The following is a 22,972-nucleotide window of genomic DNA, read 5'->3' on the forward strand; positions in this document are numbered from 1 at the left end:
AAAAGTGTATCACATCAACGTACATGCTTGGTTTGGTCATATTTTCTGCTGCTTGTTAGCTGTCTTTGAGAACCTCTGTTTGATTTAGGACTGTCAATTTAACGTGTTAATTTAATTAAATGGATGGATTTATGTGGACTGCAGGTTTATGTTCAGTGAAATGGATATAAAACAAAAGCACTTTTTTCAGTGGTTTCACCCATGCTGCCATAACGTAATTTCACAGAATTATCTTTGGGAGCTTTTCTTTGTAAACATTTATATACAGTATGTGATTAATTTCATCTAATTAATCATAACTCAAATTGTCAATCGATTAATCAAAACATTTCATGTAATAAATTCAATTAACATTTTATTTGAATTGACAGCCCTGGGTTAAGTGTTTTCTTTACCACTGGTGAATTTGAATTTAGAGTGCATGCATGCAAGGACAATTGAAAGTGAACATGTGACTTTTAAAAAACAACCTGTCTCAGTTTCATAATGCAAATGTGAATCATATCTGACGCAGTACTTTAATAGATCCTGTCTGGCTCATGTTCCACCCCCTTAATGTTCACTGACCTCAGCATTAGAGGAAAGGATGCTGACTGGGACGCCCTTTGACTTTGACAGCCGGGGATGTGACACCCATATGTGTGCATTTAACAATGCTGACCCACTGGATTTTTTTACACAACAGGGCAGATGTACGTACTATTCTGGGGTGAACTGTCTATTTATAAGCGACTTAAGAGACATGTTGCCATCACCTGACGGCATCAGTTGCACGAGACATTCATTGTAAGACAAAACGTTCTTTTTAGCCCTTAACAATCTACAGTACATAGCAATTCTACATTTTAATTTATTTCTTAAATTCATTTTAATTCACATCAATATTTTTTTCTATTTGATTATATATTGTATATTACTTGCAGCACAGTTATTCCAGCCACTGCAAAGCACTACACTGCAGGTGAGAAACATTTCACATCACACAGAGAGTAGATATGAGATGGTTTAAATATTAGCTACGGAAATCATGCACAATTAATTCAGTAGGAAATAAACACAGGAAATGGTTCTAGATAGAGAAGATTTGATGAGTCAAACATCCTGTGAGCAGTCAGGACCACCAGCCCAATTATAGCTCTCCACTGGACGCTCAACTGCTTAGTGGTCCAAACTATTATTTCCCAGACAGAGAACAGTGATCCCAGCTGAAATATATGTGGCTTTCAAATCAAATTTGGAGATTGACTAAATTAAATCCTTTTATCTACCAATTTTTTTTTTCTTTCAGCCAATTCCAAAACACTTCTGTTCCAAACGAGTGTCAAAATGATCTCTTTATTAAAGAAAGATCAGAAATGTATACATTTATGATATAATTAGAATCACAAAGCTACTTTTACATCTATTTGGCTTAAGTATAATGACAATTAGAAGAATTGCATCCTACAACAGATCTATAAATCGGAAAACATCTGGTTTGTGTAGTCTGCTTCTTAGTTGCACCCCTCTGAGGCAAATGGCAAGTAAATTCAATAAAATCTGATTTACAAGGAGTTTTAAAATTGAGTTTAGATAACTGAGTGCAGATGGACTGGCTCCTAAATAAATAAAGCCAACAAACATACAATAGAGTATGTCTGTATAAAAGAAAAATCCAGTCACTTAAATTATATATATTCAAGTCAGTTGCCTTATACAGAACATCAGAATAGTAAGCTCCATAACAATTAAACAGACCTTTTGTGTGTGTGTGTGTGTGTGTGTGTGTGTGTGTGTGTGTGTGTGTGTGTGTGTTTTGTTATTCATTTATTTTAAAAAGCTAGTTTCACAGTGAATATTGAATGTTTAGGCATACAATTTACCTAACCTCATCTCATAAAACCATGTCACTTTTTTATTTGCTCTCCAAAGATGACCAGAGGTCCACGATTGTGGAAGACACTGAATAATTCATCTTGATTAAAAAAAGTGTATATTCTGGTATCCTTACACCAGTAAACAGAGACGGTTGAACTTCACCAGTTAAACACTAAATACAGAAACTTGACAAGCGGCTTGAAGGTCAGCAGTTGGATAAATGCATCTGCCAAATATGCTATATTTAGTTGTTTTCAAGCGATTTTTATTGCTTCTTAGTAAAGCATGACTCTAGTTTCAACTTTTAGCCATTGTTATTGCTTCATCGCTGCAATCTACAGCTGAATTGTGCCGTTAACAAACAAAGTTACAGTTTACAGTCAAAGTCTTAAGTGTGGGTTGACAAAAAGCATGTTCTCATTCATATAACATGCGTCCTGTTTTTGACCTACATTAATTGTGTTAAAAGAATGTAGTTTATAGAATATAGTTTCAGTTGTTTAATTCTCTGTGCTGAGAACATTACAGTATTTAGTGACATTCACGTACATTTCTCATCCAAAATCTAAAGCACATTGGCAAGTTTACACAATGAATAAACAGTGTCCATCTGAAACTGCCTGAACAACTTTGCAATCAGAGTGATGACAAAATATAAACCATGAGGAGAAGAGGAACATGATTCTATCCTGTTTCCATCCTGCATTGGCCCAGGGAGCTAGTTAATCAAAATAAATCAATTATTTTTAATATACTTTCAAACTTGTTCTTTTGTGTCTCTGTATGAACTGTACGATGTTTGCAGATGTATTTGGCATGTCCATTATTGTTTTTGGCAGTAAACGCCACTACACCATCACTTGGGAATTCTTTTTAAAATTGCGGTTTTCAATTTAGGAGTGAAATAAGTCTGCGATTAACATTACTTTAAGAGACTTTCACGTGTTTGACTTTCCCTTTTCATGTGTTTGACAAATTGTTCCTTTGTTTTTCATAGAAGTCTCTTCTCACAAAGGCTGCAATTATTTGATCAAAATTACAATAAAGACAAATAATATTGTGAACGTCTCGGCTACTGATGTAACCCTCGTACCCTAGGAGGGAACGGGGATGTTACGTCGATGCTGACGTATTGGGGTCCCTGTGGAAAGGGCCTCAGCCACTGAACTGTGTTACGAGTGTCGCAGACGCAGATGCTTGCAAGCCGTAGCGTGCCTTTTGGCCACACAGTTGTAACCTACCCAGCGCCCCATGTAAGCCCAAGGAGAGTAGTCCTCCATACCAAAGGGATGGAAGGGACAGGGCTTACTCTGGAGACGATCGTAGCTGCTGTTCCTCTTATCGTGATACTTCACGTGGAAGTGCTTCGGATCTCGATTCCCATCATTTTCAGCCATGAAAATGCGTTGTTAACGCTGGGGAAGCATGCCTAGTCCTACGAAGGCCACACCCTACCAAAAAGGAAGTAGATTGTGGTGGATACACATATAGACAGACCCGTGGGGCAGTATTACATGGAAGATCTCTACAGTAGGTCCTGCCTAGCCAGGGAGGAGCTACTACCAATGCAGAGCAGAACTGCCCAGGGAGAGACATGGGTTTACCAACAGAGAAACCGTATCATGGACAGAACTTATATGGGATTACCCAAGGGGAATCACAGCATTTGGGCATCTAGCCCAGGGATGACCGGTCGGGCAAAGAGCTGTTTTGAGCTTCTGAAGCTCTGCGTGTGGTCCATGTAAACACTCAATGCGGAAAAAAGGACACAGCAACGCGAGGGCTGAGTCTGCCTCCTCCGGGGGCATTGCTTGCAAGGACACCACCTGGTCCATGAAAGGAGTGGTGGGAATTTTGGGCACATATGCGGGACGCGGTCTCAGGTCCGTGGGGACTGACCCGGCGGAAGAGCTCCCACTGTAACCCTCAGGTCTCCCAAAGTGTTGACCAGACCGCGGCTCTGCTATGAGAAGTGGCGGCGGACAAGGTAACTGCAGAGAGGACTCGGCATCCAGAAACACACGGACAGAACTGCACTTCTCCGTGCACAGCTCTCTCAGGAGGCGAATCACCGCTGGATGCGCACACAGACCGGCAGGAGAGATCTCCATAGGATAAGCTCTCTAAAGCAATTAAAATCGCTGTTTCTCTGCCACAGGAATCCACTCAGATGAAGGATGACTGGAATGAGCGATCGCTGTCACAACCGCTCGGCTCCGAAGCAAAGTATGAATGAGTGAGTGTGTGCCGGCCGGCCGTATTTATCGAGTAGTACTAACTGCAGAGTCAAATGACGTCCAGCCCCACCTCTCTGGACGTCTGATGGTGTGGGGATAGTCCAGCTGTAAAAAAAGATGGACAACGACCCTTCACTCTCTTCCATTGGTGAAAATTGAAGTCCTAATTTGACGCTGACATCTTTTGCTGATTTGGGACCTAATTTTGCGCAGTAGTCATCGCGGGACCTAAGTCTGCGCAGTAGTGAACGCGGGACCCGAGTCTGCGCAGTAGTGAGCGTGAAGTGGAGTTGTGATATCAAGTCCACACTCTACAGAAACGGTTAGTGCAGTTTACTGCAGAGCAACTCATTGTGAAATAAACAGTTATGGACATGTAGAAATTAAAGTTGAAGCTCCAATCTCCTCCTGAAAATCCCCCAAAAAGTCAGACTACTTTGTTCAGAGAAGCGCTCAATCACAACTGTCAATCATGACGTCACATTCTTGTTTTTATAGCATCAAATGACTAACTAAGACCAAACGTCTTTCAAAAAACGAACACTTAAACTTACATTAGCGTGATTAAAACTACCAAACATCTTTAGAAAAAATGTTTTTTGAAGTGTAATTTGATTGTTTAGTTTACATCGCCCATTAGACTGCATGGGGAGGGAGGGGTTTATGATCTATACTGGCACCAACCACCTGGGGGTGATCGAGACGCTTTGGCTTCACTTTTCAGGACATGTGCGGAACACTTGGTCCACCTTTTCGGAGTTGGACGTCTAATGGGGTGGAGGGATAGAGTTGTAGATAGAGCTGGTAAGTCCCGCCCCTTCCGTAAAACCCCGCTGGACCTCAAAGTGGAAAAACCGTCAATGCAAGTGAATGGGAGAAAATAAATATTTTCTGGTCCCGTTTGAATTGTGCCATGAATTGAACATATGTTGTCTGTGAATTTTTTATATAACTTTTCATGTTACGAGTTTGACAGTATATGGTATGATTCTTCGGCTAGCAGTTGTGGAAAAGACATAACGAGAAAGACTACATGTCGCCTATGTGACGTCACCCCATAAAGTTGACTTACCCGTGGTTTTCACCAACTTCAACGATTTTGTCCTCTCCCTGAAAGAAGGCGGTGAAGTGCACCAAAGACACAGCCATGTTTAGCGGGATCCGTGAGCTAGTGTCCGTGTGCTAGTGGTGTTGACGTTTCAAATGCATCGAAAGCAGCGAAGAGTTGTAGTCCACAAAGTGCTCTCACACAAAGTCTAACCATATCAAACTTTTACCCGCTAAATTGTATCATTCTTTACACGAAAAGTTATATAAAAAATTCACTTCAAAATATTTATTTTCTCCCATTCACTTGCATTGACGGTTTTTCAACTTTGAGGTCCAGCGGGGTTTTGCAGAAGGGGCGGGACTTACCAGCTCTATAGGGATAGTGTGTGGTTGAATATTCTAGCTCCACCCATTAGGCCCACATTACATTCGCTCCTCCTCGCTGGACATCTAGTGAGGGGGAGCTAGACGTATATATTGCCATAGATATCGCTATCAATAGAGTTGTTCAGCCATATATATAAAAACATTTATAAAAAAATAAATAAATAAAAAACACGAACAATGTGTCATAAATAATGTGTGAGTAAATATACAACTGAAACAAAGTAATTGTTATAGGATTGTACATTTAAATGCATTTCATTTCAGGATGGTATATCTGACTGACATTGGCTGACCGAGTAAGCGTTAAATCCCTTAGTTGTTGCAAAGAGAGCTTTATGTTCTTATCTTTTAACAGGTAATGATGGATAAACTTTGTGTTTGAAAAGCTCATGTGATGGTTTTATAACTGGTTTTCACTATTGTGAAGTTGGGGGAAAATGTATTGTGGAGTTCAGAGCCGAAAGATCTTTTTGTGTTTTTAGCAGCTTTCATTCACTCATATCTCAACATTATCACTATTAAAATGAATGGCTGAGTGAAAATCCGGCATGGTCATTAAAAGACTTTTCCCCATTTCTACGAAACTCTCGTACTTTATCAGACATCAGGACACAGATGTGAACTAGATTACTACACACTCCCCCTTATATTCTTTTCCTGCACTCTCTCTCTCCCTCACTCTCCTGACCACAAAAGAAAGAAATCATTGAGTTTCACCCTTTTTATAAACACTCCCTCCCCTTCCAGTCTCCAAATAGGGGCACAGACTTTCAGGTTCCCAAACTTTGTTGGAAGAAGTGAAAAGAGGTTTAAGGCAGGCTGATTATGTGCTCCACTTCTCTGCCTTTGAATGGCAAAGTAAAGAATGGAGCTTTGAACATTTGACCAGACACATGGCTCTAACTTGTGACATGGCAGAAGATTCTGGTGAGTTCTGTCAGTTTTTGGCTTTGAGAATTTGATTTTATTCTTGTTTCTACCTTGAAAAACAAGACACGTCTTGATGAATATGGCAGAGCTAGTTTTTCTGCATTCTGCGAAACTGACCACAGACTGACTGCATGATTCATTGATTTAGTGATTTGTGTAAATGTATCCAGTTTTAAATATATCCTGTTACTCTATTTCTACTTTTTTTTTTTGTGTTTACTTTTTGCTTTCAGCACACGTGATGAGTTGTTATGGGTAATTACAAAAATTCTCTTTCATTTCATAAGTTTACATTAAGCCAAAAACTGTAAAAGCAACTTTTGTACTTTCCATTCAAAGAGACTTGTGGCTTATTTGCATAGTCTTACAATATTGCAATTTTGCAAATGTTTCATCTGCTCTGATGGATGAGTTTTAGCACAAGGGTGAACATGAAAACTTCCAGACACCTGGCATTAATACTGAAGGTTAATTGTGCCCTTTTTATTTGGACTGAGCATTAGACTTTGTTATCATTAAAAATATACTGCATTTCCTCTGCTTTGAACTGGTTTGGCATTTATTTTTGGAATGAAACAATGAATACTATTAAAGATTCCTGAAGGAAACATAAAGGTTAAAAGTGCTGTTTAAATGGGTATTTATTGTTCCAATAGTATCATTTAAGTGTCTAAAATGTTTAATTGTTTTCTCCGTTGTAAAAAATTACAAGCTCTGGATTGGCAGTGCGGGGAGTTGTGTGTGATAAAAATGGAGCCGCTAATCAAATCAAGGCATTTGTGCACATTGTTGATTAGTACATCTAAAAATTATGTCTGCACATGACTGCATTTGGTTTACGAATAATATGCATCATTCAAAGATATGAAAAACAGTTTTAATATTTCTCATCTCAATAAATTTTACACATTAAGACTTGTATCTTAAAATCCTGCAAAAACATTTCAGTGAGAGGCACTGAAAGTGAGAGGTGAGAGGCACAGATGCTCTTGATGATACTCGTTTACTAAAAGAGCTTGATAAACGCTGATAGTATCTTAGTTCATTTTAAATGTAAAAAAAAAAGATGCAAACAGATTTGATAGGCTAGGTAACCAATGACTAAAAATGAAACAAAACAAAAAAAAGTTTTATTTGTCCGAATGCAGCAGAACCTGATTTCACCAACATCTTTGTTGATCCTGGAACAACATTCCAATCAAACAAATAGGATTTGAGGGACAAGTTTATAGTTTATATTAAATTTAGGCTTACAACCAGGGTTAGGTGCTTCTACATCTGTATTAATCACCTATCATTTCCCTCTCCCTCTGATTTTAGGAATAACTTATGGATTGGGGTAGGGATATGGTTAGGATTAAATTAGGGAGATGACCCCCAGAGAAAAAAGACGACTGCAGATTTGATATTCTACACTAATGCAATATATATATACATATAACGATATCCCTACCCCAATCCTTAAGTTATTCCTAAATTATATATATATATATATATATATATATATATATATATATATATATATATATATATATATATATATATATATATATATATATATATATACGTCCATATTTTTTTCTGAACTTTGCTACACCGCAGAAGCCAAAGTTCTCACTTTGTGGAAAAGAGCTGCTTTCTACCCTTGAAGACAGATATCGTATTTCACATGTTTCCAGATGTTGAGAGGAGTGTTGGGACGCCCTGGAGTAGACAGGACACTGAAAGAAATTGTGTGTGTTCAGTTCAGTCACATCTGGAGACATGAGGGATGAGGTGATGAGTCCTCCCTACATCAGAAAGCAGGAGCTATAATAACTTAACTACATTTTTGCTGCAAAAATAACTAAACATCCTAAGCTATACTTAAGATGCAAAATTGATAATAAGACTTGTTTTCAGAGAACATAGCCCATATGTATATGTATATATATATATATATATATATATATATATATATATTAGATATATGTTCTTTGCAAGCCTGATTGTATTATCTAAAATGGGAGTCACACTTTTTCTTTGAAAGAGCGAAGAATGAGAGAGCGAGTGCAGTAGAGAGCACTCATCCTTGCACATGCAAGACTAAACAAACAGCCTCCCTTTCTCAGAGGGTCATGTGCTACACCTCAGGGCCCTCACATAAATGAATGTGCTCACTACAAACACCAGCAGGAAGCCCCCCACCACATGCTCCGGAAAACCCTGTAAAAATGACTGGTTGATTTCACTTTCACAGTAGGCTACAGTTAGCAGACAGTATAGTTTCACAAATAAATAAACTTCTTTCATCCCCTGACCTCTCAATTATCTGTCACATTTTAACCTAAGTTACAGGAAATTATTAGAAGTCAGTTTGGTATCTATAATATACAATATAATACCCATTTTCTGCACACACATATACTACTGTTTATTTATTAAAATGTTTATTCAGCAAGGAATGCGTTAAATTAATTCAAAGTTACAGTCAAGACTTTTAGATTGTTATGTTCAGGTAGTTTTTTTTGTTTGAAAAAATGCAGTTCTTTTGAACTTTCTATTCATCCAAGAATCCTGAAAAAGAAAAGTATCACAGTTTTAAAAATGCCAAAATCAGCATATTGGAAGGATTTCTGAAGGATCATGTGACTGAAGACTGGAGTAGTGATGCTGAAAATTCACCATCACAGGAACAAATGACTTGTTAAAATATATTAAAATAGAATAGCGATTTTAAATTGTAAAAATCTTTTACAATATTACTGTTTTACTGTACGTAGTCAGATAAATGCAGCCTTAGCACGCATAAGAGACTTCTTTATAAAAACGTTTAAAAAATTTACCCACTCAAATCTTTTGAAGAGTAATGTATATTTTCACTTGAGGAGACTTAAAGGGTTAGTTCACCCAAAAATGAAAATTCTGTCAGTAATTACTCACCCTCATGTTGTTCCAACCGCGTAAGACCTTCGTTCATCTTCGGAACACAAATTAAGATATTTTTGATGAAATCTGAGCCATGTCTCACTCCTCCATAGGCTTCTATGTGACCGAAACTTGCTGGCCCAGAAAAGTTATTAAAGAGATCGTTAATATAGTCCAAGTGACTCCAGTGGCTCAATCTTAAGTATATCAAGCGACGAGAATACTTTTTTGTGCGCAAAAACAAACAAAAATAACGACTTTATTCCACTATTCATTTCCTTCTCTCTGGACCTCTAGTTGGTTCGCGTAGTGTTTTTGCGCAGCGCGTCTGTGTTACACGTCACCACGTAGGCTCACTATTGGCCGACGCCGGTCATGTGTGTGATGCGTGATGACGTGCAACACAGACGCGCAGCGCAAAAACACTACGAGGCCCAGAGAGAAGGAAATGAATAGTAGAATAAAGTCGTTATTTTTGTTTGTTTTTGCGCACAAAAAGTATTCTCGTCGCTTGATATACTTAAGATTGAGCCACTGGAGTTACTTGGACTATATTAACGATCTCTTTAATAACTTTTCTGGGCCAGCAAGTTTCGGTCACATAGAAGCCTATGGAGGAGTGAGACATGGCTCAGATTTCATCAAAAATATCTTAATTTGTGTTCCGAAGATGAACGAAGGTCTTACGCGGTTGGAACAACATGAGGGTGAGTAATTACTGACAGAATTTTCATTTTTGGGTGAACTAACCCTTTAAGAATCAGACTTTTTAGGGATTTGAGCTTCTGTTTATTTCTTCACAGATGAGGTCAGAGCTTTGCAGCAGTGGTGATTGTGTGGAAAAACTTTGAGAGGGTCAAGAGGGACCTCGGATTTCTCATCGCTTGGGTTCTCATCCATCACTCCATCAAGTCCCAGGTCGTAGAGGTTATTCCGGGACTCTTCTGGGTCATGATGAGGCTGCACTCAACACTGGGCACTTTGCTCTTCACACTCCTAGTGATGCCAGTCTACTGCCAGAGTGGTGATGATGGAGAGTTGGGATCAGGTGACGTCTCCGGGCCTGTGGTCACTGGCAACTCCTCTGCTCCAATCTTCCATGCAGCCGGGGATGAGCCAGACAGAACCAGGCCACTTTTTCAAACCCTGCCAGAGACGGAAGGCGGCGACTGTTATGTCAGCTTCCACACCGGCCAAGTCATGTCTAGACGGTTACGAGCTTTCAGAGAGGAAGTTGCATATCTAAAGGCTGTTCAACATGGGAACCAGGCAGTGATGGAGAATCTGGTCCAGTTTGTCGGAGCAGAAATGGGAGATCAACGCTATGAGGAGGTGATCCAAGAAAACATTGTTGGAATCAGGGAGGATCATGTGAGCTGTGAGAGTGTGGTGACAAAAGCAGCAGAGGAGATGGAGAGTCAGCTGGAGGGAGACGCACTAGACACTTCGGCTGGAATTCAGAAGTAAGATGAGTTGAATCCTAATAAGACATTCATATCCTCTTATCTTCCAGGCAAAACTTCAAGGCTTTTAAAAATGTAAGATGCTTAAAGGCAACAAACCTGAATCGGGGGAATATATTTGATACGTGGGAGAGAAAATTTTGAGTCAAAATTATGTGATTTGGTTCTCTCAGATAAGAAATGGTGATGGAAGATCAAAGGTCATTATTTTATTATTGTATTTTAGGAATTATTTTATTTCGATTTTGTGGATGCACCAGTATTAAAATGTTTAATATGAAAATCTCTAAACTAATTTGTCTGATGCTGTCACATGATCCTTCAGAAATCATGAAACTGATACTTTTTTTTCAGGATTCTTGGATAGATAGTTCAAAATAACAGCATTTAGGCCAATATGAAATATAAATCTTTTATGTCTTTAATGTCACTTTTGATCAATGTAATACTTTCTAATAATTTATCATTCAAATTGTGTAAAGAATTAAAGTTAATTTCAAGACCACTCACTAAATAATGCAGCTTAAGAGTCTGCATATACATAAACACTTTCCAGGCAAAAGATAGTAAATATATAACCAAGTAAAACTGTAAAAAAGATCCTAAACAAGAAATAAATATATGCTTATAAACATAGTGATGAGTTGCATAGAAACATAGAACCTCAGACTAGCCACAATGATGCTGCTTTGTTTCTGGTTTCTGGGTTTTCCATCACCAGCCCGGACAGTTGGAAGGAATGTGAATTTCAGCCCCTCAGAGGCCCCTGGTTTAAGAAAAACTAAACTGAGGCCCTGAGGAGGCCCCTGTTCATTTCCTCCTTCTCCTCTATACCCCCCCCTCTCTCTCTCTCTCTCTCTCTCTCTCTCTCTCTCTCTCTCTCTGTCTGTCTTGGATTATTTCTGATGTTGTGTCTGCTTTCTATCTTTATCTAAGAATAAAAGAGGAGTCCCTTTCCTTTGAAGAAATGCTGCGTACCGCGTCAGACATCGCCACTCGACTGGAGAGTTCTTCAAGAGCCCTGCATGTGGAGATGATCGCACAGCTGAGGAAGAACATGAGACAGCCACGCTAAACTAAATGACTCGGTGGGAAGCCGTCCAACCTGGAAAAATAGAAAAATTCTGTATTTATCCACAATGTTTTAATAACAGTGATACCATGTCATCACTTTAAACATTCTATATATGTTATCTCCCATCCTTACATTGTTATTGTGTGAAACAGAATTATTGTCAGAGGACTGAAACGCAAACTATATTTTTCCTCTCTTGTCCAATGTTCATTTGTGAGCCATAATGAAAACATAATGGCTCTGTGTACAAGGAAATTGAAAAAATGATCTTGGCAGTGTGGTGACATCTTAAAAGAATATACTTTCCAAGTACAGACAACCCCGCAGCTATGGTCTGGCTGTCTTGGCGCTAGGGAGCAGATGGTGAAAAGACTGTATGAGGGTCTGGAAATCAACAAGCATGAACTCATATACATTGAAAAGAGAGAGCAAGGCGGAGAAAGAAAAAGAGAAAAAAAAATCAGTGATGTCACTGAGGAATAAATGAAAACATGACTTGGCAGCTTGGAGCCAGAACCTAAAGAAGCAGATGAAGAAAGAGTATGAAATCTTTGCGACCAAAGAATGTTGATTTTCAGTGTATTAGTCAGTTGTTGTCACTTTTGCTGTATGCATATTTTGACCCAATTCTGAGTGTATTGTAATATTTGTATGGTCATAGATACAGCCTGTGTGAGTGAGTAAATTACAGGGACATGAGCCATGACATATATAAATATCCTATATATAGAGTGTTTTATACTTAAATAAATACTATTGATGCTAGTCAGTCTTGATGTGCCATTCAAAGAATAGCAGGGTTCCCACAGTCATGTACTGTAAAACTGTAAGAAAATGTAAAAGGTCATGGAAACTTCTATAGCCAATATAGATTTTTCAAGTAATTCCTCAGATATAAATTGCTCTTTGTGTGTGTTAACTCTTTAGTTGGATTAAGAATAAAATCCAGATATCACATATGACAGTAAGTCACTGAATAGCCAATCGGCTGACAACTTACAATACAGAATTGTAACAATTAAGCTGCTTATATTAACATTTATGTAAAAATGGCAATGAGAAATATTACTGCCTACTTGTATGTCTGAAATATATTTATGTATAGGCTATAAATAAAAAATAAAGTATAAATCTAAACAATTCTGTCATTAATTACCCTCATTCCAAACCCATAAGCCTTTCATTCATTTTTTGAACACAAATTAAGATGATTTTGAGTGGTTCAATAGGCTATGCAACTGCCATGCCACTTTGACACTTCAAAATGTTCAAAAAGAGATCATAAAAACTAATCCATATGAATTGAGCGGTTTAGTCCAAATTTTTAAACCAGCTTTTAGCCTCTTAACATCCTTGATGTGTCAATACAAGTGCACAGCTAACGTTAATGTGAGTGATTCCTTCAGAGTGATCACGGGTGAATCTGACTGCAGACAGTAGATGTGAAAGATATTAATAAAAAATGATGTTATTTCAGCCAGCGCACATACCTGTCTTTACATCCTGTTTTCGGTCGAAGTCCATAGTAATCGATTGTCGAGTTCACGCGTGTCATAGGTAACTAAACGGGCAACATATCATCGATTATCATGCGTGCTGACAATATTCCTATCTCCATAATCGGCTCATATAATCTTTCAGTATTCCGGTCCTGTGTGTTTAATCAGCATAAATGATATTATGAATAGATTCTTATAGAAATGTCTCTTAAGAAAACCCCAGAAACCAGAATAAAAAAAAAAATAATAATAAAAAAAAAACCTTTGTGACAGTTGCACCGAATTCTGCCTGAGTTCTCGCTTTCCTTCAGCATTTATTCAGCTACCCTGACCTCTAGCGGTCATAAGATGCAATTCAATTGATTAACATTTTAATCACTTTGAATCCAGTAGGTTTAATTGGCCCAGGATGTTTGTTATACGAGTTCGCGCACGTATCCATTAAATGTGTGTTCATTGTTTATATAAGAGAGAGGGGAAAAAAAATGACATTTAGATTAGTTGCTAATTGAATTTGAAATCGGGTCACGCTCGTGAACTTGTGATGAGGTCCCTCCCTCCCTTTCTGCCTGACATGAAAGTGGATGGGCGGACTGAGAGAGAGATGCTCAGTCTGGAGTAAACCCTGGAAACAGCAGGAGCCAGGTCATGAGTGCATCTATGCATTTTTTGACACAGATGGATTTACTCTGGGATATATCTGCTTCTAAAAATCATTATTTTTGGATGCATATGGAAATAAATAATAATTTTGCAGCACCGAATCTGTGTTCCTGATCTTCAGCTGAACAGGTGCGCAAAACTTAATCTTATCATCGTGCCTTTTCACGTAGAAGAGAAGGAAACTTCGAGTTTGGAGAAATATGGATAAACACGGGATTTATGCAACTTAAATCGAAACATATTTATGGAAAACGCCAAGTCTGCCCGCATTTAAAATACACGTGATTTTTTATTTTATTTTTTCATTTTTTTAAAAAAGGGGGGGGAAAAGAAAAGGAAAAAAAAAAACTTGTGTGAGAGGAGAACATCTCACCCTAAATAGCCTACAACCACCAGCCCCAGATGTAGAATGAGTTTGACAACACAACAGAAAACACAGAAGCCATGAGAAAAACTGAATTATACGGAAACTGTCGCGTGGAATTGGCTGTATGATGGAGCGCTTTGAGAAGCAACGGTTCTTCCTGCGGATTACTCTTCTCTTCACTATCCTATGTGAGTCAAGTAAGTTTCACTTCTTTTTTTGTGTTGTTTGTTTTTTAATTCTCACATTTTTCCACAAATATAGCTATTGTTTAAGAAATGGAGAGACTCATGGAACTGGTCATTAACTGTCAGTCCAAACTGCTTTTGGCAGGTCAAACATTTGGCATTTGCCCAAAACACTTAGCCTACCACCTGTCTAAATTGGTCCGTCAACTTAAACCAGCTAATAGCCACCCTGGACCAGAAACAAAAAAGTTCATCTTCAGATAAATTTTCTATAAAGTTTATATTTGTTTGCTTTATGTGTGTTTCGGGCATTACTAACGTGCAGTGCTGACTGATCAATTTGCTTTCTCTGCTGCTTTTTTAAAAGCTGTTTTTTAAGGTGGTTATCAACCAGCATATCATCATGAGGGGTATACGAAGGGGTACAGTGTAGCTTTTTGGCTTTCACATCCACATTCAGAGATGTGTATAGGCATTAGAATGGCACGCACGATTGCCAGTAAAATGAAACGTCCTCTCCACGGCCAAGTGTCCAATGTCGCTTAAATCAAGGCAGATTTATTGGGCTTGCTCATCACAGCTGCGTTTACGCTCGCACTCTTCATTTATGTGTCCGCTCGCTGTCAGCAGCCGCTGGACTCCTGATGAATGAATATCACTGAGGGCATCTGACACCTCCCGAGCTCTCGAGCTGCAGCTGGATGCACTTTACCACCGCTATTTGCATCGGGTTGGTTTAAGAACATCCCCGCGCTTTGGAAAGTTTCCAAAGTTGAACGGAGATACACGAAGAAGCGGGTTGCCAATCAATTTCAGGTCCGAGGCTTTGATCTACTACAGTCTGTAGACTGTATAGTCGAACCCGTCCACCTGCTGTGCTCCTCACACTCACACTGGAGACAGATGCGCTGTTGGAGAGGCTGCAGAACTGACGCAGGCGTCACCATTCCAAACTGGAATTCTGATCGAGGCTATAGGATTCTGATGTTCATTACACACACACAAAAAAATAAAATCTATAATTTCTATAGTAGGCTTTTGTTACGTCAGAAAAAAATATCTAATTTAAACGTTGTACACTGTGTGTGTGTGTGTGTGTGTGTGTGTGTGTGTGTGTGTGTGTGTGTGTATAATTGTCTATTTAATTTTTTTTATAACTTTATTATAAAATTGAGACAATTAGAAGACAATTAGTGGAAGCATTGAAAACTCATAAAATCAAGACGATATGATAAAAATTGTAACAAGTGGAATGTATGGACAAAAAGTTATGACGATAATAAAAAAAATGCAGTGTAAAAGAAGGATTCTCAATCTTGCACCATTTTGTTTATTGTTATGACAATGGTGAGTAATACAAAGTTACCAAGGGTCTATCTGTGCTTTATTTTAGTGGATATATGGTTAAAAAAAAAAGGAATAATAATATGACGACTAAAGAGAAATTGTTCTTTAAAAAAACATCTGCATATTTTTTTACCAATTAAACCATATTGCCGGTTGGTTAATGAACATCTCTTTTATTTTAAGCTATAAATTAATATTTTGGGTTATATATAAAATTCCTGCCTCAGAGTAGCTTTGAACCACATGGCCTGGCCATAATATGCTTTAAAAAAGCAAGAAATGTGCCAGAGGTGAGAAATTATTTCCCTCCCCATCTGCAGGCCACTGACTGTATTCGTTGGCTGTGCTTGGGTTTCACATCATGTCCCACTGTGCTAATACCCTGTGGTGCAGACCCTAAATCTGACTTGTTAATGGCATGTTGTCATTCGCCCAGAGTGTGACTCATTGTGCCAGCATGACCCATGGGAGCTCACTTCACCACACAGCAAATGAATGCGCTCAGAGAGCAACTCCAGCCACGCTACAGCACTCAAATATAGCAGGCCTGACACATACTATCTGCAAACACTGTCCTCAGGGTTCTGTGTTAATGGCTCCTCAGACCTCAGCTCAGACATGAGACCGGAGCTGGCCGGCTTAATGGTGTCTACGCTCTGTTACAGGGCATCTCCTCCTGGAAAATGAAGAGAATCAATCTCATTCAGTTAGCCACACTGGCCCATATCATTAAAAACTGTTGGCTTTTTCACATATCAGGTGTTTGAAGCAATGTTCTTGAGATAGCTTATTTTTTTCATAGTACTGTAGGTCTAAAGGAAAACTTACATATAGAACAGTGAATAGTTATGGTTTTCAAGCAGCGTTCCAGTGTACCAGGCCGCACTGAAACTTTTCACTGTTTGAATCACTCCGCTTGTCCGTGTTAGCACATTCCACAGCCCGTCACTTGTTTTTGCATTTAAACATGAGAGACTCATTGCAGTGAAATAAAAAAAAGGGCTCAGTATATATTTACTATGTTACTTTTATCACTATGTAACTCTGGCGGATACAGAAATAATACTGCATGACAAAAATCAAGTCCCGCCCTACATTTCTTCTTGTCCGAGAAGCCGTTTCACTTAGATATACGTCACAATAGGGAAGAAAAGACTATTGCATCTTCCATTTCGTGCTGACTTAAAATACAGGAGTTAATCCTCTAAATAATTGTTCTGTATGAATACGGATCACAACTCACTCCCGAAGGTACAGTGAATGACACTGTGGTAACCATGGTAAATTGACAACCGAATTTAGCAGCAGTGTGTAGGCCAGAAAAACAATGGAAAAGCAGCACAGATGCATCTGTGTATGATAGGCTATAGTAAGAGTAACTTAGTAGGCCTGTGATAAGAGTGTGATATTTTGAATGGGTCATTGAATCATTTACTCAACCAATTCCTTAAAACACACTGATTCATTCAGGAACGAACCACCTGCTGTGTTTTGTGTTGCTCAGAGACGTGCAGGGGTTCTTTGTTTGGAAGTATTTTCATTGTTGGATCAAAGTAACTGGCAGTATTGTTGCCTAAAATGTAAGTTACTCAATATTAACTTTTTATTGTTCAGGTAATATTACACTGGCAAATCATGGTGTTTCCAGCTGGGATTACCTGCGGCACTCAGCAGATACTGTATCATTGACTTTCGGAAACACAGCACTCTTGCTCGTGTGATATTGCTTAAGTTTAAGCATGTGAAATAATTCGCCTGGAAACATTTTTGAGCAAATCCATTACTGCCAGTCGACAGATGAGAAGTGATGGTGCGTGTAATTATAAATGATTAGAGAAATGAATGAGAGTTAATCCCCTGCTTTAATACTATATGTTTTACTTATTTAACATGCAAATAGTGCGCACAGTGAACCCTAGATAAATTAATAGACTCTCTGTCCCATTAGTTCATTAAAGGGATAGTACACTTTGAAATTAAATTTTGGTATGTTTTAGCTTACCTCAGGGCATCCAAGATGTAGGTGTCTTTGTTTCCGCAGTAGTTTCAATTTTGATATTTTTACAGTATGGTCAAACCGTTCTTGTCTGTCAGTCATATAATGCAGGTCTATGGTCACTGTCTTAAAGAGCATGCACAGAGAAGTCCAAATAAAAAACAATTCCCCATCGTCATCGTCATGATGGGGAATTGTTTAATTTGGACTCTGTGCATGCTCTTTGAGACAGTGACCATAGACCTGCACTATATGACTGACTGACAAGAACGGTTTGACTTAAAAATATCAAAATGGAAACTACTGCGGAAACAAAGACACCTACATCTGGGATGCCCTTGATGTAAGCTAAAACATACCAAAATTTAATTTCAAAGTGAACTATCCCTTTAAGTATTTAGAATCCAGCTTGCTGAATTCACACTTGCTTAATGATTTGGCATGCCATTCTCAAATCTATTAGAAAACTTTCAAAACGCTGAGCGTGTGAAACTGCTTTAAGCTTCTTTACCACTTGGGATGTTTTGTAGTTTACATGTGTGCAAATCTAATATCATGTCTGTAAATGTTTTTAAAAGTTTAAATGTCTCTTCCACTGACAGTTTCTTGTTGTGAGAGGACTCACTCACATGCTGAAGATGATCTCTTCAAAAAGCTCTTTGATGGCTACAACAAGTGGTCAAGGCCTGTACCAAACACCTCTGATGTTGTCATCGTCAAGTTCGGTTTATCTATCGCCCAGCTGATTGATGTGGTAAGGTACTACAGGCTATTTCTTGAAAAGAGGGAATAAAAAGTATGTGTGGGTCAGTGGTACCCAAATTATCATGATTTCAACATGTTAACTGCTGGAAATTCCTACTAATGGTTCTAATTGCACTTACTATGATATATTATATAGGGCTTACATACAGTTATAGTTAAACCTATATATGCTCATGTGTCTAAATGTGTATAAAACTTGTGATCAGTAAGATGTTTAAAAATATTTATTAAGAGTAAGACTCTTAAGTTGCATTTATTTGATCACGAACATGGTCAATTTTTTTTATTTTATTTTATTATATATTTTAAAATGTAATTTATTCTTGTGATGGTAAAGTTGAATTTTCAGTGTCACTTGATCCTTCAGAAATCATTCTAATATGATGATTTGCTGCTCAAGAAACATTTCTTATTATATTATCAATGTTGAAAACAGTTTATATGTTATAAATGCTTAATATTTTTTGTGGAAACTGATACTTTGTTTAGGATTCTTTGACTATAAAGTTCAAAAGAACTGTATTTATGTGAAATAGAAATCTTATTATAAATGCTGACCCCAAACTTTTGAATGGCACTGTAGTAAACATATTACTATTTGTATGCTATTACTATTATACAACTACTACTTTGTCAGACTGCAATTGAGATAAATTGAAGAAAAAACTGAGAAGTCCCTGTCCCTGTCATTAGCTTACACAACTTCAGACTTCCATTCATTTCAAACCTTTAAAAAAAATATATACACTTAAAGTGCATCCTTGATCAATATTGGCGAACAATGGTCTGTTTTGGCCCAAGGCATTTAAAGCTTAGTGTACTTATAATAACAATAAATAACAAAATGCCGGTTGTTGTTTGTTTTGCTTACAGATGTCATGAAATATTCATTTAATAGAGGAAGTGCCACAGTAACACCAACTTCCTAAAGTAAATTGCCATATTAAGAGCCCTAAAACCTTAGAATCTGGATGAATTAGGGTACATGGTCCTTGAAGTATCCAAGTCCATCCGAAGATTAAATTTATAAGGTGTTTGTGACCTTTCTGAACCAAAAGCTTTCTGCTGGAGCAAACCCAGCATCCTGACTCATCTAATACCCACTGTCCTTCCTTCTTTTCCTCCTCCACAGGACGAGAAGAATCAGATGATGACAACAAATGTCTGGCTAAAGCAGGTATGTTCAACAGGAAAGTTAATATGAGGAACGGAGAATTTTTTTATATCTGGCACCATAAATAAGAGCAAAGTTGGTTGATTAATAAAATGATTAAAATAATAACCTCAAATTGGCAAATAATGGTGGTAGACATTTTGTAATGAATTAGTTTTAATTTCTTAAATATTTGTGGCCTCTCTCTCAGGAGTGGAATGACTATAAACTACGCTGGAAGCCTTCAGACTATGACAATGTGACTTCTATCAGGGTTCCGTCTGAACTCATCTGGGTCCCGGATATAGTCTTGTACAACAAGTGAGTAACAATTTTTCTAAGCTAAACAACACTCAGGGTGAATTCCCACAAGTTAAATGCAAAGAAATCAAGCCAGAGTGTAAAAGGCTGTTTGAAATGCAGAGTCAGAAGTGCATAAGCAGTGACATGATCTATAAGGTGCACTGTATGTAATGCAATGCCATTAGAGTTGCACTTAAACAGAAATGAACTCACACGTTTGTTTAGACTACCACCTACTGTTTGAAAGGGGTAATGCAGAGGCAGTTCATACACTGTTTACTGCTGGATCATTATTAAAATACGGGAACAAATCTGTCCTGTCTGAAAAAGATTTCATTGTCAGGAAACTCCATGTGAAAGGGATATGACATGACTTATTGTAGAATTGTATTTCTGAATTGTAGATGCATGAAACCATTTTCCTGCTTTTCCTGCAGTAAAGTGGCAACTGCTGAAATAAATGTTGTTGTCCTTTTCAGTGCAGATGGGGAGTTTGCGGTGACCCACATGACCAAAGCCCACCTCTTCCACACAGGTAAAGTGCGCTGGGTTCCACCTGCCATCTACAAGAGCTCATGCAGCATCGATGTCACCTTCTTCCCCTTTGACCAGCAGAACTGCAAGATGAAATTCGGCTCGTGGACTTACGACAAAGCCAAAATCGACCTGGAGCCCACAGAGAACACGGTGGACTTGAAAGATTACTGGGAGAGCGGTGAGTGGGCCATCATCAATGCTGTTGGCACCTACAACACCAAGAAGTATGACTGCTGCCATGAGATCTACCCAGACATCACCTACTTCTTCATCATTCGCCGTCTCCCGCTCTTCTACACCATCAACCTCATCATTCCCTGCCTGCTCATCTCCTGCCTAACAGTGCTGGTTTTCTACCTCCCGTCAGACTGCGGTGAGAAGATCACACTGTGTATCTCAGTCCTCCTCTCGCTCACCGTCTTCCTTCTGCTCATCACAGAAATCATCCCGTCCACCTCGCTCGTGATCCCGCTCATCGGCGAATATCTGCTCTTCACTATGATCTTCGTCACCCTGTCCATCGTTATCACCGTCTTCGTGCTTAACGTCCATCACCGCTCTCCCAGCACTCATAAGATGCCCCATTGGGTTCACTCGGTCTTCTTGGATTTGATCCCACGGTGGCTGTTCATGCGCAGACCTGCACCGGACAGCCGTCGCAGGCAGAAACTCCTCCTCCTGCAGCGGCAGGGCCAAGGAATGACGTCCCGGGTGCTTGGACCGGCAAACACAACCCTCAGTACGTCTACTAGCTGGTTTAGAGGGGAGGACTCTGGGGAGGAGTCCCGCAGGCGCTTATGTTATAAGGACTTAGAACTGGGGACGCTGTCCTCCGCGATCTCACTTTCACTCCAAACTACTTCGCCCTGCCCTCTTGGCTCAATTCCACCTCCTCTACAGAATTTCGGTCCCTCCCCTAGACTGGAGATGGGCATGGCTTCCAGGCAGCCCAGTGGAAGAGCTACTGTCACGAAGCGGCCTGACAACCTGATAGCAGACAAGCCAGGGTTTCCTCTGTCCCCCAGTGTCCTGCAAGCTCTGGAGGGGGTCCACTACATAGCAGACCACCTGAGAGCAGAAGACGCTGACTTTAGTGTAAGTTTCTTTCAGATTTCCGAGATCTGTATGCTACCGTACAAAAGTGTTGGGGTGGGTAAGGTTTTATTATGGTTTTGGTTTTGAAAGAATTCTTTTACCAGGGCTGCATTAATTTGATAAAAAATACAGTTATATTGTGAAGTATTACCATTTCAAATAACTGTATAAAATAAATCTATTTTAATATTTTAAATTTTTATTTATTCTTGTGCTGAATTTGCACAGACCTATTAACTATTTCAAACGCCCGAGAAAGGATTTGTCAAGTCAACATCAAAGTTTGACTCCAGCTTTTATTTTCTAGTTGTGTTACTGCTATAAGAAACCACTCATTTGTCTTATCTCTTCACACAGGTAAAAGAGGACTGGAAGTATGTTGCTATGGTAATAGACAGAATCTTCTTATGGATGTTCATCATAGTGTGTTTGCTGGGCACAATCGGGCTGTTTCTCCCGCCCTGGCTCGCAGGCATGATCTAGAAAACACTTCTAATAAGGACTTCTAACTTATGGGCTTCCACTGGAAGAACCAGCATGGGGACACAACGCCAATCCTAGCAGGGATATTTCCCCTGCATGGGGTAAGAAAATGCATGTTTGACATCAGGAATGTGGCACCAAACGCCTGTTTGTTTTTTAGGACAGAAATTGAGAGGACATAAGCTTGTATATGAGAAAGCTTGTATTTGAATGTACTGTATAACCTTGAATATTATTGTCCAAATTAAAAGTGCCAACTGGACAAGATACACGGTGACTCACTTTAAATCAGTTACACAAATAAAATCACTGCGGTTGGTATTTCTCATATCTTGTTACTGTTCATATCAAGGAGTGCACACTAAAAAGATATAGAAACAAAGTGGTTTGTTGGTATGTGGCATCAGTCTATGGTATCAGTCCGTAACTTTTGGTGCTCTAGCGGTTAATAAACAGAACTGCATGAGTCTTGCGGAAAAACATTGTAGCAGGAGCTACTTCTCTCTGTCTATGATGAGTCACACACGCACTGGGCTCCTCCGGAGCAGTGCCGACCCGACCAATCTAAAATAATCCGAATATAAACACTTATTACAGGTGTACTGTAGTGATGAGTACCCAAATCACTCCGCCCAAGTAGCAGTGCTTCGCCTTCTGAGAATATTCCCAGTAT

General features: G+C 38.9%; 2 protein-coding genes across 2 annotated transcripts; both read left to right on the forward strand.

Moving 5' to 3' along the window:
- The first annotated feature begins 6,318 nt into the window (after positions 1-6,318).
- LOC308698273 (uncharacterized protein) lies at positions 6,319-13,016 on the forward strand. The gene is made up of 3 exons (XM_081378212.1): positions 6,319-6,458; positions 10,172-10,831; positions 11,768-13,016. The coding sequence occupies exons 2-3, from the start codon at positions 10,320-10,322 to the stop codon at positions 11,904-11,906; spliced, it is 651 nt and encodes a 216-aa protein (XP_081234338.1). The 5' UTR covers positions 6,319-6,458; positions 10,172-10,319; the 3' UTR covers positions 11,907-13,016.
- A 1,543-nt stretch (positions 13,017-14,559) lies between these two features.
- On the forward strand, positions 14,560-22,299 carry chrna2b (cholinergic receptor, nicotinic, alpha 2b (neuronal); the record flags this gene model as incomplete). The annotated part of the gene is made up of 6 exons (XM_081377706.1): positions 14,560-14,623; positions 18,566-18,717; positions 19,861-19,905; positions 20,093-20,202; positions 20,664-21,816; positions 22,174-22,299. 6 exons carry the CDS (start codon positions 14,560-14,562, stop codon positions 22,297-22,299), a joined length of 1,650 nt encoding a protein of 549 aa, XP_081233832.1.
- Between the last annotated feature and the right edge of the window lie 673 nt (positions 22,300-22,972).

This window comes from Scardinius erythrophthalmus (genome assembly GCF_964197995.2).
Source record: "Scardinius erythrophthalmus genome assembly, chromosome: 11".
NCBI classification, from domain to species: Eukaryota; Metazoa; Chordata; class Actinopteri; order Cypriniformes; family Leuciscidae; genus Scardinius; species Scardinius erythrophthalmus.

Coding starts and splice junctions, on each gene's coding strand:
- LOC308698273 (XM_081378212.1), top strand. CDS start 10,320: ATGATGAGGCTGCACTCAACACTGGGCACTTTGCTCTTCACACTCCTA. Junction 10,832..11,767: donor ACTTCGGCTGGAATTCAGAA/GTAAGATGAGTT, acceptor TCTTTATCTAAG/AATAAAAGAGGAGTCCCTTT.